This window comes from Lepidochelys kempii, chromosome 4 (assembly GCF_965140285.1).
Source record: "Lepidochelys kempii isolate rLepKem1 chromosome 4, rLepKem1.hap1, whole genome shotgun sequence".
Lineage (NCBI taxonomy): Eukaryota > Metazoa > Chordata > Testudines > Cheloniidae > Lepidochelys > Lepidochelys kempii.
In genome coordinates, this window is record NC_136383.1 from 56,673,503 (window position 1) to 56,692,727 (window position 19,225).

The following is a 19,225-nucleotide window of genomic DNA, read 5'->3' on the forward strand; positions in this document are numbered from 1 at the left end:
AAAGAAAAAACAGTACATATTAAAAGTTCGTCAGAGTCAGATTTCCCGGAATGAGTGTTAATTTACCCACCAAGAGCTGCAACTCTGAAAAAGATTATCAGACCTAAACCATAACCTTTCAATACTAAAACAGTGCACAGAATTCTCCATATTATCACTGGCACCTGTGATCAAAGTAAATACAATATTGAAAGGAAAACAAATGGTTTTCCCATAATGACGTTCCTTTTGTAGTTTCTTTATAATAGTACATTCTATGAAATACTTCTGACCTCCAACTGTAATCTCACCTTTGGTCATATGACAGGGCCATGGAACGGATTCCAGCGTCACAGCCGGGGTAAGCAAAAAGTTGCTTGAGGTCACACACTTGCCATACTATGATGACCCCATTGTCTCCGCCCGTAAGGAGATACTGTCCATCACGGCTCAGCTGGATTGCCTAAAGGGATATTACATTAATATTTCTGTTAAAACAACTTGCATTGCTTTTATTCCCCCTCTCACCTCCAGAACACCCCATCTGCACCATCGCAGCTTTATCTCTGAAGACACTTCGTATCAGTAGATATAGCTTTTGAGAAGCAAAGAAGTCAATTACAACTTAAATGTAGGGTAAACATTGAAATCTACAGAATATACCAGTTTCTTTACAAGAATTACAATAGAAATGATGGTCAAGTGGCCTAAGTTTATTTCATCTATCAACTATTCCACACACCAAAAATCAAGTATGAGGGCAACTCAGGAGATTTGATTTTCTAATCAAACACAGGAGGCTGCAGTACTTGCACCTCATATTCACCCAAACAGCTTTAACCTCAGATAGTTGCCCTCATTTTTTTTATATAGGCCATATTTGGAGGTCTGTTTATCGGCTTTTGTTTTTCTTTCCCCCTGAGCCCTGCACTGTTGGACACATAGAACTAAGTTGCCTGGCCTTATAGGTGGAGTGATACAAAAAACAGTATGAATGAAAAGAAAATTTTTAATACTCTTTTAATACTTCTAAAAAGGTATGTTTAGCTAATGTGTCAGACACAGAATAAATGATAGTGTGCTCTAAAGGTTGACCCCCATTTGGGATGAACTGGGGAATTTACTCATACTTTCACTACTTGTGAGAAATAGGCCATCCCAAACTCATATTTACATAACAGAGTATTGATATTACATATAAAAACTACATTAAAAGAACATTTAAGTTGCAAAATGAAGCATTTAAACACTAGGAATTTACAGAATGAAGGCTGTTTGTGCACGGGCAACTTTAATTGTGGCATTTCCTAAACTTGAGTGTTGACTTGGCAGCCTTAATGTTCTTTAATATGGGGGAAAGATGGGTTATTATAATTTCCTACCTTTTTTAAGAAGCAAAATGAAAAAAACAGTGATTGTATCACGTGGCTCCATAGTGACCCCCACACTGGTAGACCATCAGCAAGTTTGGGACCTTTGGACCTAAAGCACAGATCTTTACCACTAACTGCTGCACCTTCCCCTCTGCTTTCCCCCTCCCTGCTCTCACCCCTCTGCATTCTAGTTAAGCTGCTGCTTCTCCTCCTCCTCCAATAGCAGGCTGTTATCTTCTATTGGGCCCAGCCAGAAGGATATGAGAAACACTTTTCTAATGAGTTCCACAGTTATTTTCCTCACAGCTTCCTGGCTGAAACCCTGGCTTCTATTCCAGTTTCTGAAAGGTAGTATATTCCAGTACTTATAAACCCTTCTGTCCAATTCTCCATTGGGGCTCCCATCCCCCTCTGCTCCTATTCACTCCTCCCCATCACTCTGACTCATGCCTCAACCTTCACCCCCATCTACTATCCATCCCCCCCACCCTGGCTCCTACTTCCCTCCCTTCATCCCCACACCTCCTGGCTTCTTCCCCTCTTCCTCTCTGTTTCCTGGCTCCTACTGTTCTCCAACAAGCTCCTGCAAAATTGAGCTGCCAAGCTCTGACAAGCCTAAGAAGTCTCCATCATACATGTATGACCTGAGATTTTTCAGAGTCTTCCAAAATTCACCAAATTTGGGGAGATTTTCACAAAGACAACAAAAAGCACATCCCTGATACTAGAATGACATCTTTGCCAAATTTAGAGTTTCTGATCCAAAGCATAGAGATACTAAAGTTTTTCAACAAAACAGCTGTAAGAATTTAACGTGGTCAAAACAATACATTTCCCCCAAAACCTGTTTTTTCAGACAGCTGAATCATTTTAAATGCAACTTTAAAAAAAAAAAATCAGCCTGAAGCTGACACCCAGCATTGGAAATGCCAGCCAAAGGGTTAAAGTGAGGCAAAAGTTATAAGTAAATGAAAACACAGTCTTATAATGAAAAATATTAGGCAACCTTTCTTACAGGGAAGCTTTGCTTATAATAATGAAGTCCTAACTATTTTAAAATGTGTATGCATAATATTAGAAACTCAAGGTGGGTGAGGCAATATCTTTTATTTGAAAAACTTCTGTTGGTGAACGAGACAAGCTTTCCAGTTTACACAGAGCTCTCCTTCAAGTCTGTGTAATCTCGAGAGCTTATCTCTTTCACCAACAGAAGTTGGTCCAATAAAAGATATTACCTCACCCATCTTGTGTCTCTAATATCCTGGGACCAAAAAGCTACAGCAACCATCCATAATACAACTTTATTGTTTAGTTCTACAATCCCATCACAATATCTTAGAACATTTTCTTCATAAACAGTTTTGAAAACCAAAATAGTTTCTTTTGCACTTAAAGATTTCATCCACAGTTTTCAACACAGAAAACTATGGGTGAGGTCTTCACACACATGGAAGTTTTCAAAAACTATTACACAGAAAGCTTTATGCTATGGTCCCTTTAAGATCTTGTGGCAATCACAAGTATTGTACACTATAATCTATGTTTCTGCGGTGCTCATAATTTGCAGAATTTTTAACATATGCAGCACCTGCTCACAAAAACAGGAGGAATTAAAATTAAAATACTAAATACACCATTAATGCAATATTAAAGTAGTTATGTTGAACACTGACAGTGTAGGAACTAAAATATTATGGTCTTCATAGTAATAATTAGTTAACCGTATATTTTCCATTTTTGTGCCTTATTACTGTTATGATGATGCTAAAAATACTCTACAAATTACAGGAAGTGCAGCAGCACTGAGTTAGGGTTCTTATCAAATAACTAACTTTTCATAACCTTAGTTTTGAGTGTTTATTATGATGACATCTTGTTATTATGGGACAAACCCTTTTGTTTAACATTTTATTTAACAAAATAGTTTCAGGACTAATGCTTTTTTTTTTTAAATTAAAGATAATCAATAACATTTTGTATTTACAAGCTATGAAGGAAATGGTGATCAACCCATTCCAGGCAACTGTATTTTGAACTAGGATTGTGACAAATGTACCCAATGCTTAAAAAAGGTAGTGGGCACGGTAAATCATTTCCAAGCCATATATAAATATGGCATAATTAAATGCTCAAACATTCTGAATTGAAACTTGTTCTGAATGGTATAAATGTTCCAACCATCAATTATTATTTTTGTCATTTCTTATTTCCCTCTGAACACAAAGATGTGTGACGCACCTCCCAAACCAGGAAGAAGGCATGTTTGCTGCCCCAAGGAGCTTAGAATCTAAATTACACACAATATAACCAGGGTGCAACAAGGCAATAAGCTAGGGACAGAGAGAAGAATGAGGTAAGATAATAAAATCTGTAGAAGAGAAAATTGCATATACCAAGATAGCTCATCATGAGCTCTAGCAAACCAAATAAAATTATTAAAAAGATTATTCATTAGAAGTAAAATCAATATCAATTTTTTTCATTCCACAAATGGCAATCTCCTGAGGGTATTCTGAAATTGCAATGAAGGCATGACAAATAATTATTTGTTACACTTATAAAATTCAGCTGATGAAAATCCATTAACCTTATGGTCATGGTTCACTTGTGTTTTATACTTGAGGCTTTTTACTGGAGAAATGCTATATTACAAGGCAAATTAAAGCCATTAATCTTTAACTCTTCCACTACCTGCAAATTTCAATGATTTCTGTGATCTCTTGATTAAATAAAGAACAGTCTTTGAGGTTTTGCCAATATCTATGCCATTTTCCTAAGTCACCTGCTTTTCAAGAAGACAAATAGTTGATATATATATATGACAAAGGTCACCCTGTCAAAATTTCAGTTTAATGACATGGCCCATAGGAGTTAACAAACTAAAGGATGCATTTACTCTCAAGTACTCCAACTATTATGGGGAAGGCATGAATCAATTTTACTGTTCAGTTTTTCTCCCAGTGAAAGTTATCCAGGATTCTAATAAGTATAAGCTCAAACAGTTCTGTCATCTAATCTTTCCCACAACATAAGATTCAGACATGCAAACGAAGCCCCATAGCACTCAATTCAAGCAATGTTCTAAAAGCTTCATTTCTGACTTGTATTTCCTTGAAAAGTCTCAGAAGTTTGTCCAAACCCTTTAACCTCTCAGATTCTTGAAAGGCAGTGCTTCTTAAAAAGTAGAGCTGTCACCATGACAGCACTGGCTTACGGCAGCAAGAGGCTGTTGGGCACTTCCCCATCTCAGGACTCAGGAAAGGAAAATAAATTGGTTCCTTTGGGTGAATTAGTGCACTGTCTTTGTTTAGGATAAAATAACTTTACTTCTCTGAACCGGCTGCCCACTTAGATTTAAATTATTCATTAAGACAACTAAACATTACATGGTAGATGTGCTGGGATATGCTGTTAGCCTAAGCTGCATGAAGCAGTATTTAAAACAAACACAGGTGGAAAGTGTTGATTATACCCTGAGTTTCCCCTGACAGTCAAATTTTTCTGGTAGTTGTAGAACGTTGTTCGGAATGTAACTGTAAACTGTTATTTTCATCAACTATATCTTGCAGTCTAAGCCCAAAATGACATGTGAAAACACATCAGAATTTTACTTTACATAAGCAACTGCATTTCTGAGCCACTATTCCTCCATCTTCTCTTGGCAAGAAATAGTGATATCGTCAGTCTGCACAGCCTGTAGGCAGGTCCTACTCATTTTAAATGCCCCTACTTTAATCACACAGTTGCCACTTGCCTTCTAGTATGATAAAGTGCAGAAGCCCTGGGAAGAAGGTTGTGGATTATTTAAACCTAAAATCCTCGTGGGACTGCTGAGGGAAAAACAACAGTGTGTACTACTGGCCTACAGAGAGCGGAACATTCGCTGCCTCAAGCAATATTCTCCAAGCCGTGGGTACTGACTGAAACACCACAGAAATTGTTTTACCCAGCAAGGGATTTCTAGATATTTTACAGATTTACTATCATAGCTGACAATATAATCACAACCTGAAAGTGACATATTATCAACTTTATTATTGTAAAAAGAAAAGCAAAAGAAAACACTCTGATGTGTACTTGCTTTAAATGAAGTATTGGGGCAGAGGCTAGGGTGGGAAACTCACGAGCACGCATGCAAGGATAGCAAAAGGTGAAACTTGAGCTAAGAGAAGAAAGACTAAAAATGAAGCAAGAATCTATATCAATTTGGAAAAAAGGCCTGGGACAGGGCCATGCAAATTCTCATGACATATCTCCGACCTCAAACAAATCTGCATTTACAGTGTATTAAGTAATAAATGTGTGTAATTCAGCATTTTGTGACTACTAATCCACTGCAGAACTGGCTATGGAAAACACACCAAATAATACAGCTATTTTAAATTGCATACTCAACAACCTATATATCCAAAATTTCAAGAAAATTAGGATAGTGGATTAACAGAATTTAATTTACACAAGAGTTTGATGTCAACTTCTAAAAGAAGGAGAAAGGCATAACTGAAGCTCCAGTGTTAACATTAAAACATTTTGTCCCAGCTGCATATGAAATCATAAAATGCTAGTTCCTGTCATGGAAAGAGTTAAGGCTAGTAACATTCTTTTATAATATATTTCAATATTTTCTACCTGTTTGGAAGCTAGTTTCCTTCATTTTGCTCTCTTTTGCAACACAAGTTTTAACAAAATTATGTATCTGTGGGAGCCAGGTGAGGACAAAGGATGCAAATTTAACACTGCTCACAGTTGGATGAAAAACACAGGTAAAGAATTCTTGAAAGACTGAAGGACAGGTGTGTGAGGGTAAGAACAACTCAGGAAGGATATCTTAAATATTGCACAAGGAGGAAAAGAGACAGTGCCAAAATATCCTTGCCTGCATTAACAACACTTCAGAATTGTTATTATTTTATTATGTACAGATTGTGGTAATCAACTCTTCACCATTTAGGTTGTTACTTTTTTCCATTGCATTCAGTTTGGAAAATGAAACTACAATGGTCAGTTATATTGTGGTCAATTTCATTTCTTATAGTGCTGCCAACTGCTCTACAAACAAGAAAGAAGACAGGGCTCTTCCTTCTTTAACGAGTTTGTAATCTAATTAGACAACAGAGTAGGATGGGTTGCGTGACTGAGCAGTGCAAATTAACACCTGTATTGTTAGCTCTTCAAGTTTTGTTTAGTGGTGGGGTTATCTTTAATTTTTATTTTATTTCAGCTCTTTTGTTTACAGTTCTTCAGTGGCTGTTGCAAGGTTTTAGGCTTTTTGGAAGAAGAGTATTTTAGGGAGGGAGATGAGAACCACTTTCTGGTTCTCATGTATTAGCATAATGCTGTTGTGTTGGGATTTTAGAATGGCAGGAGAATATTTATATTGACATTAAAATAAGTCCATACAGTTATTTTATTAAGCATTTCCTCCACTCCCATTTTTCTTTTAAATACAAAAAACCTACTCTATTTTGGATTTAACTAAAGCAGCAGTGTTCTTCTGCTTCATCTTTTAAATTTCTACTTAATTTTTTCTCTCTTTTTAAGTAGTTAAATTAAAAATATTCTTCCCTTTTCTTGTTTCGGCTTAGTTCTACCACAGCTGCCAAGTTTTGTTCTGTTCCATATCACATTTTATGAAAATTTTTGAATGTGTGATTTTGCATATTAGCAAAAAGTCTTCCTGAAACTCAGCCTTTGCATAATATCTCAAATGAGATGCAGGAATATGGACAGTGCTAATGACACACCGTAGTCCTCCCACTGCTGGAGTGACTGGTCATCTTGACTCTTTAGAGGCTGACAAAAATGTAACATCCTGAATTCTCCTGTGCGTGCACACCAGGTATTATTTGTATGTCCTTTTATTCCGAGGGGAAAAAACCCACAATATATTGCTGGCTACCTAAGCAGCGCCACTGTTAAACATGATTCCATGAGCAATATCTGATCCCTCAACTACATATTTCTTGGAGCTCTTCTAAATGTAGCAGTCATTAGTGAAATTGCACAGGTTTCATTCACCGTTTGCATGGAAAGAAACCCTGAGCAATTCCAAAATCTCAGAATTCTCCTAAGTTTATTTTAAATACTGACATACACAACCTTAGAATATATTTCTGCACACTCACCCTTATTTTGTCATCTGTTTCCATAGTGGCTTGAAGTTTCCCATTCACACTGAATACACAGAAAAGGCCATTTTCATAGTATATGATACAGTGGCCCTCTCTTGAAGCCTGGATAAGTTTTGGTCTCAAGCAGTTTTCAGGACCTTCTAATGTCCTCAATAGGTCTCCATTCATAGAATGTATGAGACATGGTCCTTCTGATGAAACAGAATTAAAAGCACTTGTTATTTTCATATCAAATCCATCCAAAGACATTAAAGAACAATGAGTAATGGCTTTTATTGAATTAACTCAAAATGTGTTATAAATGGAAAATTTAAGGTACATTCTTGTAATACTAAAGTTCTTCACATTGGTAGTCTCATCTCCTAAAAGTCTAGAGTTGCACTAGGGTAACTAAAGCAATCACCTACTTTAAGGCAACGTCCACACTACCACTTATGTCATTATAACCTAAGCGCTGGACAGTGTTATGTAGGTTGGAGAGCTTCTCCCACTAACATTGGGGGTGGATTAATTAAGTAGATGGGAGAGCTCTCCCCTGTCATCTTAGAGCAGCTCCACTAGAGAGTTTACAGGGGCGCGGCTGCACCAATGCAGCCGCGCCCCTGTAAGCTCTCTAGTGTAGCCATAACCTTAGTCTCTTTAGGAGCTTCCCTGAAAGCTTGATAGTTACCAAATTTTTCTGCTGAATGCAACAAAATAAGTCTGTACTGAATCTGAAGGCTAGATTTTCACGGTAAGATGCACTTATTTGCATCCTCACAATTGCAGCACCTAACTTAGGTGTGCAAATTCCTGATATGCATTCACAAATCAGATGTGTACCCATATATGACTAGCTACATTCTTCATTGGTAATGAACATGGACAAAAACTTAATTAGTATGCAGGTATACATCAGGTATTCCCTTATGTAAGTTACGAGCATACAAAGCGTGTGCAGTTTTGAGTGCCAAACTTGGAAAATGCAGCCTATGATAGCAACTTTTGAAACACTGAAGAAGGAAGGTCTCTGTTCCAAGGAGGACAGATCAATAGACAAAGGTAGGGAAGGGGGACAACTACAGGCAATTTATGTACAAGTGAACACAATTCATTGTAAGCAACCCAGCAGAAACGGGTCTTTAAGAAAGATTTAAAGTAGGGACCTTATAGATGAGCTCAGAGAAGCTGAACCTAACCACTGCAAATTTTAGTTGGGAATGCAAATATATCTTTAAATAACTACAACACAAATCGCTGCTTTTCCCCCTGAGGAGTTATCCATAACAAAAACAAAGCACATAATTACATTACATTCTTGATAGTCTCAGCAAAGAGCCAGGAACACATAAAGGATAGTTTGCTCTGTATTGTCTAATAACTTCTGAATAAACAAAAACAAGGTAACTGGAAGACCCGCATGGGGAAGATGTCTGTGCTGTACTTCTATAGATACACGTGAATCGGCTTCAATTTTAATGTGTTATGGTCAAAAGATGTTTTTAAAATTGACTTAAAAGGAAAACCTGTGCCAATTAAAACAAGGGTTTTTTTATATGAATCATACATAATTAATATGATCTCCATCATCGTAGACTGTATTCACCTTTAAACTAGGAGAATAACTTTATGACCAAAATACAGTTTTAAAAAGATAACAGAAAACCTTCTACCTTTAGCACCACTTATTACCAGACCAAGTTCAGCACAAACTGTAGCACAAACGATCTCATAGTCATGTCCTGTCAAGATGGCTCGGGGAGTGGCAAAATCACCTTCAAGGAAACAAGAAAAAAGGAATCTTCAGTTACAATTCATCTCTAAAAGCAGTGTTTACAGTAATTCACATATTTATTTTCTTTGCCATTGGAGTTTACACTTTCGAAAACAGATACTCATGATATGGACTATACTTTTTATGTTACACTTGAGATTGACTTCTTCCATACTGCTGAGCAACAGTACACTAGTAGCACTGCCTTTCAGAAATTCAGCCTGGCCATTTACTAATGAAGAGACACATAACTCAACTGTATATAGACAAGAGCTAGTTTGAACATAAAGGATTCTACTCCCTCTCAGTGGACAAAGTTCATGTCAATAAATATTCTGTAAATAAGTGTAGATGTCACTACGATAAGTAACAAGGGAAAACATTTATAATGTCCAAGTTGAAGGAAGGAGTCCACCTACTGATTTCACTGTAACCTGTTTCCAGTATTGAAACCACAACTATGAGGCTTAACTGAGTTCCTCATAGCCAGTTGGTGCTTTGTCCAAAGCAATTATTTTTTCCAGAATCTGTCTTTAGAGACCAAATCAAACACTTAGGAATGTTGTCAATAGAGGAAAATTGTAAGCAGACATATTGTTATGAACTGTTGAACTGGTCAGACTTAAACCTTTTGTCACGACAAATATGGGTAATTAACTTTATTCTCAAAGATCAGACACAGAAAGTGTATGCATGTGTTATCATAAACTTCTTTAAAAATACTTCAGACCTCATCTCATGGATTTTCACTAGCTCACTTTCCCAGAATGCTAGTAGTCCATGGAAAGCACAATGTTATTTTTGCAATTACTGTCTAATTATTTCAGTTGGAAGCCTTTTATGAAGAGTTAAAATCATTAAAGTTTTAAGTAATATGTTTTTGATGAGGTTATCACACTTAGCTTAATAAAAGAGAACTACAAATAAGCTTTTTGTAGCAGGAAATATTTTTAATTTAAATTAAATGATGACTTTTTTTTCTCCTGTGGAATGCCAGGGCTATAGAGAAAGATGGTGGTGAAAATCAAATGTTATTTTAATTTTAAAAAATAGTACATGGATTTGCAAAGACACAGTAAGAAGTAATAGTGTCAAGTGATTCCAGCAAGGATAAAGCAGCACGTTTAGATAGCATGATTCAAAAAGTTTTGAAGTCGAAATTTTTAAAAAACCAAATATTAATAAGCACAATCTAATTAATGTGTCTATTCATTTATACTGCACTCTCCAAAGTAGTGTCTGCATAATTTCTAATAAAACACTCAGATTGTTAGAACAGACCCTGCAAACAGAGAATGTTTTCACAGGCACAATGAGTTTTCTCTATGCAGGACTGGACATGTGAAAGTAAAGTTAAAAAGACTTTTCTTACTCTTACCAGTGTGCGCTTTAACTCTGATCATTTGCAACAATTCTGAGAATGTCCACATAGCTGTCATGTTCAAATGGTCTTTTTAAAAAGGTCATAATCTATGATCCCGTATCAAACCAGGGATTATGACCTTTCAAAATACGATTTATTCTGCAATTACTGCTACAATACATAATTTATATTATTGTAACATACAAATGTTGCGAAGTAAACAGTATTTTTTCTTAATAAATCAGGAAAATATCATTCATATATATAAATACTTTGGAGCAGCTCAGTAAGTGATCCCTAATCCCCAAATATATAACCACGAAATGCTACAGCTTTTGTTTCATATGGAGTTTGGCAAAACACACTCAAAATCAGGAAGCATGGCAGACAGTTCAGAAAAAAAATTAAAAGCATAAGGAATAGACTTATGATCAGTAGGTACTTCTCAGCTGACTGATTTTACAGAAATATGGCTATATTGAACTTTCCTCACCTAAACACGGAACAAGCACTTTTAAAAGTGAATGAAACAATGAAGACAATCCATGACTTTGCACAAATGGATAGAAAAAAGTTCTATAAACTTTAATGGTAACACTGGAATCTACTTTAACAGCCTCATTACCCAGTATCAAATTCTATTTTGTAGACCCATACTCTGTCCTATTGTCCCCAAATGAAATGTAAGGCAGTTTTGCAGTTTCTGGTTTGGAGTATTTTTTAATTGAGATGCACACATTAGCAACATTAAATAGTCAGTAATAGTTATTATTTAACACTGTCTTTGGAACTTGCATTTAACACAAAACTCCACAGATCATCAAAAAATTAAACGAATTAATATATGAAATATTTTCATAAAACAATAGTTTTAAAATTGAAATCATGAGAGTTTGAAATGAGCAGCACCGATTCGGGGTTAATGGGATTATGTTGTTTGAGTTTAAAAGGACATTTAAGGAACTGTTTTAAATGCAGTTATTAGAGGATAGAAGCAAAAACCCAAGTGGCACAAGATGTTTACTTTAAATGCTTGTGGTAGTAGTGTTATTGTTGTCTCTGTGGATTAAATGTTATGCATTTCCACAATACCTACCCCAATAGTATCTAGGAGTTAGGCTTCTCCTACAACACAACATGGACTGATGATACAGGTTTATCATAATACATAGTAAAAATTCTATCTATCTATAATACTTATGTTGTTTTTCATTTAGTAATATTATATTCATATATTATATAAATTAGAATATAAACCTGTGTTACTTAGCTTATAAGCAGTGTCTCACAAATCCATTCATCCAACTGTTTACCAAATAGCTTTAGCATTAAATAATTTCGCATCAATAAAAAAAAGAGAACAACAATCAGAAAAGTAAATTTACAAAGAAACCTCCAGTTAGGCTATTCCTCTCACTATTGAAAAACAAGAATCTTGTGAAAAGTCAGGCTGGCTCTTTTGATAAAAATGTTAAATATTTAGAGGTTTTTAAGACACTGATTTACCAAATAATGGGGTCACTTAAAAGCTGATTGTAGAGCAGAACAGATTTCTTTAAAAGCTTTTAAACTGTTACTGCTTCAGAAGATTATCATGGTTTTCAATAATGCAGAGAAAATTTTATTTTGTCACTGGTTTAAGGGGCACCTCTTCAAACTTTTCTAAATTGTTTTAGGGGAACCAGCTTCTAGACCCCTTTGAAAAGCTGTGGAAATGACTTCAAAGGAAAAAAGAGTCTTTGTCCTTTAAGCAGGTTTACGACCACTGAGGCAAACCCTAACTAACGGGTGAAAAGAATACTCAGGCATCTTTATGGAGATCCTTAAGGAAGATGAACAAGTCAAATGAGATTAAAGATAGCCCAAATCCTGGCACTAATAACCAAGACACAGCAGTCTTACAGATGTGCTTTTCTCAGCACAGTATATAATAATAATCTTAACCAATACCACTGTTGGAGTACTACTTAAATTTGAATGGTGTAGAAATATTAGTGGCACATTCACATTGTAATAAATGTAGCCACAACTTATTAAAATCATAATATATATAAAACTCTTTTTCCAGAAATAGGTAGGATATTTTACCTTTACAGTAACTATTCAAATGATGTCAGAGAACTCTCTTGCGTTACAATAAATAATTGCTGCAAAGTTGTTTTCCCATAGAAAATATCACTCTTGCTTAAGTGACCAAAGTACACTTTAAATCATAAAACTCAAACTTCAGAAGATAAAATAACACCACATGATATCACATGTGCAATATTTTACTGAAAAAGTGCTGGATGCTTGGAAACTACATTTTAAAAGGAATAGTGGAATTATAACAAAGTCAAAACTTTCTTCCAGTTTTACAACATCCAGAAGAAGTCACTCCTTACAGCTAAAGAATAACTGTTTAGTGTTTCTGGGATTTCCTCCTCCTAGTTTTCCAGCCTTGGTGGTGTTAAACAAAACAGAATCATGACATCTTAAATCCAGAAGCGAATTCCTTGTTTAATTGCTTGCTATGTTACAACGACTGACTGAAAGAACTGACAAATACAGCAAACTCTGAACATTTCCATCTAACCTGTACTCAACCTAGAAACAAAAACATATCCCACATTAAAATGTGACATGCCCTTTCCTAAAACTAGCACTTGATGAGATAACATTATGCAACATATTAAAATGTAAATATTTTGACTATGGCTCCTTTCATACTCTATGCTGAGAAGGCAGTTAATTATGATAAGTCACTGATATATGAACAGTAATTCTCAAGTTATGATTCCATGATTGTAAAGGCTGTAGGACACCTTTTTAAGTGCAAATTAATTATGTAATTTTATGTCTTAATATAAAATTCTAATTAAATAAAACATCAATTAACTGAACTATCTTTTTACTTACTGCTTGCTAAAATAACTGAGTGCTTTCCCACAAGGATAGCCAAAACTAAACACTTTCCACAAATTTCACAATTTTTAAAATTACTGTTTCTAATAAAAACTGACAAAAATAATAAAATCTTTAAAATAAGGTTACATAACTGTAAAACCCTAATTATGAAATCTGGGAACTATGAGCACAAGCCATATTCCATCCGAACGTAAATATGCAAAACAACAAAACAATCTCAAGGGCTCCGCTATGCCATTAGACTTCCACGTTAGTTTTACAACGCATTTCAGAGTTTATTTGCCTCAAACTGATTCCTGTTAAATATCTCTATAAATACTACATTTATGGAATTCTGCAGAGTGGCTGCCAATAACAAAATTTCGCTGCTACACAAATGAGACTAGCTCTTTCACGTACAACAAATCTTACTGAATGATGAGATATACATATGTTATGAAAGTATCACTGCAATTTTAGTCTGAAAGCTGATTTCTTTTTAAACACACAATTTTTATACTATATTTTAGTTACAAGGTACATAAGAACTCTGCCTTTATGTTATTCTCCACTTTAGAGAGACAGGAGTTTTTCCTCCCAACTCCAATCTTTTTTCCTTCTACTGTTGCATGTCATCTGTTCAAACTTTTTATAATCTCACAAAATGCACAACCTTAAATCTGGAAGCTAGTTTTGTCTTTGCACATGTTACTTAAAGACTATAGTTTGCCCAAAGGAAAGAATTTATTTGAGTAAACTCACATTTGAAACCTGAAACAAAATCCAGAAATTGAAATGCAACTGATGCGAGTAACATTTCCAACCCTGACTAGTAAAGTGCTAAACGTATATTTACTTTATCATGTGGCTCAAGATTACTAATAAGCTTATTACCGCTGAGGAGACCAAGAGAGCTTATTTCAATCCATCCCTTAGTTACCCCGTGCAAACATTTGACTGACACGGAGTACTGAGTAAGCAGATGCTATTAGAATGTAACATTTTTTTGTTCATCTCCCTTCAGAGTAGTTAATTAGAAACATGAATTTGAATGCTTTTCTTGTGTTTATAGACACACTCTCGCTTCAGGATATGGTTTCTTGTATCTCTAAAATGGGACAATATAAAGAGCAAAACAAATATTACAACCTGTATTAATGGAATATTACAATTCAGACTTTACATGCACAAAGTCTGGACTCCCATGCCTCACAATTCCCATCCTATGTGCAATGTGAACTCTTCTGGAACCTCTTCCCCCTCATTCATAGTTTGTCAGTTGAAAGTCCTGGGAAGTCTCTTACTCCTCCCACTGAATATGAACTCCTCTCAAGTCCCTTGCAGACATCAGTGGTATGACTATCCAGTGTCTCCACTGTACATAACATTTTAACATATGCTCTGTACCCAGTTAATTAAAGTATCCATCCAAAAAGGAAAATTATTAAGATTATAAAGCAACTATTTCAATAAAAATTATAGCAATTGTAAGACAAGGTGCTAACATATGTCTATTTTTAGCAGTATTCTTTGTGTTATATCTAAAGATCAACTCCATCACAAAACAAATATGTTTGAGTTTCTCTCTTAATCAAAAAAAAAAATCTCAGATGAACGATTTCATACCATGGTTTAGCTCACTTTAAATCTATCAGTTTCTGCTGTTTTTACTATTTTCTGCTTATTAGAATATATTCTACAAAAAAATCTTGTAAAATTTTGTTCCAATTAAGAAAACTTCTTAATCATTTAAAACCTTTTAAAATATACAGCCCAACAACAGTATTAAATAATTAGAGCATATACTGTAGCAATATGATCTTATTTTTAAATAGGTAATTAATTTTAAAACAACTTGTTTTAAATATAGTATTAGATACACGTTTTGAGACCTTTCATATTGCAATGACTTGGAACGTTGTAGCATTTTAAAAAAAAACAACCAGCCAATGAATGATCAGCCTTAAAAAGAAAGAGTTTTGTTTCTTCTTTTAAAAAGCAAACAGTATTTTTCAACAAATTTAGTCTTCCAGCTAAGTGGGGCTCTTAATATATATAATTCCGACTATATAAAGTGTTCTAGTGTGTACCATAGTGAATTTACATCCTGCAATTCCTATGTTACGGAAATTAATTCCAGAAACTCTTTGAAATGTTTCCTAGCTGAGCCTAAAGTATGGTACTTACCAAACATTTTTTTTACAGCAGTAAAGTCTGGTTTTGAAGATACTCAAAGTATCAATTCTAGACCATAAATCATTACTTCTTCTGTTTTACTCTACTCTATCTGTGTGGTACAGTCTTAGAATTGAATAGTATAGTCATTTTACTCAGTAATCAAACAATTTAAATAAATGTGATATATTAATACATCATCCCAACACCATGCATATGGTGCACATTAAGGTTAAATTCATTTACCATATGAATACAATTCCTTTTACCACCATCTATTATTAGTTACAAGTTGTAAATATAGCATTGTTTTGCCTGGAACCTGAAGGCCTGCATTACATCATGGAGCACTAAACATCCTGATCCTTCTGGAGAATTTCATGTATATAGTTTATTGATGCCTGAAGCTGGATGCTGCCAACATAGCATCCAGCTTAGCCAATTTTCTCTAAATTTTTCCATTCAAGAAAAAGATAATGCCTTTGTTTGTGTTTGTATAGTGTCTAGAACATTGTAGGTACCAAAATATACCACCACCAATTTGATTCAAGAAGAAAACATGAAATTCCTTCTCTACTAGCCAGTTGGAAATAATTACATTACAAATGCAGTACTTAATATTGGAGAACATATTTTTAGTTTAAACTAAAATATTTTTAGTCTGCACAATTAAAATGAACCTGCTGCATTTGAGAATGATTTCTGAAGCAGCTACTATTAGGATTGCAAGTTCTGTAGAGACGCTGTAGAGACACTAATGCTTTATTGGCATTATATAAATACAAAATTATAATATTTATTATTTATACAATATTATAGGTTTGAATGGAGTTACTAGACATACAACATCGCAAGGTTCATCCATCTATTATGTCTTGTTTTTATGACTTAAAGTTATTTGGGGCAGAGGCTGTCATTTACTGTGTGTTTACATAGTGCCTAGAACAACAGGGCCCCAACGGAAGTAAGGCCTCCATGCACGACATTTTAAAACTACCACCAATACCCCTGTGCCCTTACAGCAGTATAATCTAGGGTCTCATTCTGGAGGTCAGATACATGCAGGCTGTGCCTCTGCAAAACCCCACTGACTTCAATGGTGTTTTGGAGACGTCTGTGTGTGTTGGGGTGTATACCCCTGCATCTCCAATAGGCCTATGATCAAAGTCTATGTTTCTTAAACTTCCATGGGAGTTTGGGGTGACCTAGGAATGCAGGAACAGACTCTAAATGCCAGATAGAAATTTAAGTGGTTACTGTAGCTTAAATATATTATTTTGTAGTTACTTTTATGTACCTGTTGCTCTTTCTTTTCTGAGAAACATACATTCCTGAGCTTAAATTCCAAGTACAGAACATTTTATTATTGAACTTGCTAACATTCTAGTAAAAAAGAAGAAAATATTCCATTTTTCTTACCATTACACTTAAAACACTACTGACATACTCCAGTTTCAGGTTGCACAACAACATTACATTCAGTTTGTGCCTTCTTATTAGAAGGAGACAAATTATAGTACAAATAAAATCCACATGAGTTTCACACCAAATCTGCCAAAGAGTGTGTGTGTATATTTAATATTTTAAGCAGTAGTATTTTATGGAGGATCAGTCCCCACATCATTTTCACATCATTGCCAGCAGATGGCAGTGTAGAATGCTTGGTTATATACAGTAAAACGCTACTCTGCCCAGCCATTTTCGAGAAACAAAGAGTATTTATTAATGGCTGCAGTGAAACAGTACTCAAATAAAACCGGGTGGTTTTTTTTTTTAAGAAATAATACATATCATTCAGTGTGTGTGTGTCAAAGTAAATTTATGTATAATATACAGGGGATTGCATATAACAAATATATAAAGGTACTCAGACACAGTCACTGCTTTTAATTCTCAACATGATACTCTACCTACCTCACAGCAGCACTAGGTTTTCTTAACAGAAGGAATACAGCATAAGTCCTCCTCGGAGAGATCAACTACAATCATTCTAAACTCATTTCAAATATTTGGAGATATTATAATTTTCTACATGGGTACATATTAATAAAATCAATAGCAGGTTTTGCATTACTGACATGATTGATGATTTATGAGTGGCCTAGATACCATGGTGACTAACACTATACAAAAATCATAGTACACAATGACGTTTTTAGTAAAGAAAAACAATGTAGCTACGTTATATACTACTTTTTAAAAAGCCCTGTTCTTACAATTATAGCTACAATTCCTAAATAAATATTTATGTTACAAACAGTTTTTAAAAATCTGAAATAGTTTTTATAATGGCCATAGTTCTCAAAACTGCAGAGACTTACGTGCATGCTTAATTTTATACACAATGAGCAGTCCCACTGACTTCAAATTATAGAAATATGATTTGCCTTAAAGCAAGAAGACTGCTCACAGGGTATAAAATTATGCATGAGTGTAAGCTTTTGCAGGATTTTTGCAGGATTGGGGCCTAGGAGATTAGGGTGTCTGACTGCAAAGAAATGATCTACAATGCTATATTTTAATCAGTCAAAAGCAGGGTATTAATGTGGTGATATTTCTGGATTTTAATCATCAACAAAAACAGCAATACCTAAATTTTTTAAAATATTTGAATGAAACATTTACAAAATTTTAATTTTCACACTGAGGAGTATTTATAATAGTAGTGGCAGAAAAAATTTGTATCTTGCTAAACACAGTAATTAATATAATAAAAAGTACATAGCAAGATACAAAACTCTAGACATGATGGCTTTTGTGAGTTTAAAATAATATAAAAATGCAAATCTGAATAGACTATATGATGCTTGTGCATGTTAACTACAGTTGTACTGTTCCCATAAACTCTTGGTTAAATCCATTTGTCTGGTTTAAATATTAAACATCCAATGTTATATGCTGCAATATAGCTACAACAACCAGTCACAATAAAAAGAGCTGGAGTTTGTTTCTCTAATATGCCTCAGAAAACTATAGTTTTAGAAGGGCACTACATTACGATACAACACTATTCACTGAATGCACTGCTGTGTATTGATGATCTTCACAACATATTTGTGATACATACAGAGTAACCTTTTCAAACTTTAGGTTATAACATTAAAAGAGGTAACATAATTTGCTTTATCCACATACGTGTAGACGACTGATGCAATAATTCATAGGATACAAAATGTTAGTTTAGTGGCAGCAATATAACTACCAACTTTATATATTTCATTACTATTGGATGTTCCTGTGAGTTAACCTTTAATTTTATTAAAGCAAATCATATTTCCAAAGTAGACATGCTTTCTTGTCTTTTACAATAAGAAAGTGTCAACATAATTGTAAATATATCCACAGGAAATTTAAAAGCAACAGTAGAAGGTTCTCTCCATCTACTAGAGCACTGCACTGGATGACAGAAAAGCCCTCTGTTGAGAGCTCAACAATACAAACATTATTTTTTTAGAAGTATGTTAAATACATAAGGCAATAAAATTCACACTCTATACCTAACTGAAACATATGGAACCTCAGACAGAATAATTATAATGCAGAAATTACAACTGTTCAAGGCACA

The 19,225-nt window shown here is 34.7% G+C and overlaps 1 protein-coding gene across 4 annotated transcripts in view; it reads right to left on the reverse strand.

The window, feature by feature from the left end:
• The window catches only part of LRBA (LPS responsive beige-like anchor protein), a 558,089-nt gene that overhangs the window by 7,650 nt on the left and 531,214 nt on the right, over positions 1-19,225 (reverse strand). For all 4 annotated transcript variants that reach the window (XM_073341330.2, XM_073341331.2, XM_073341329.2 and 1 more), the window contains 3 exons: positions 9,136-9,237; positions 7,478-7,674; positions 291-442 (listed from right to left, as the gene is read on the reverse strand). In XM_073341330.2, the coding sequence (XP_073197431.2) occupies positions 291-442; positions 7,478-7,674; positions 9,136-9,237 (451 nt within the window). The remainder of the gene's footprint in view (positions 1-290; positions 443-7,477; positions 7,675-9,135; positions 9,238-19,225) is intronic.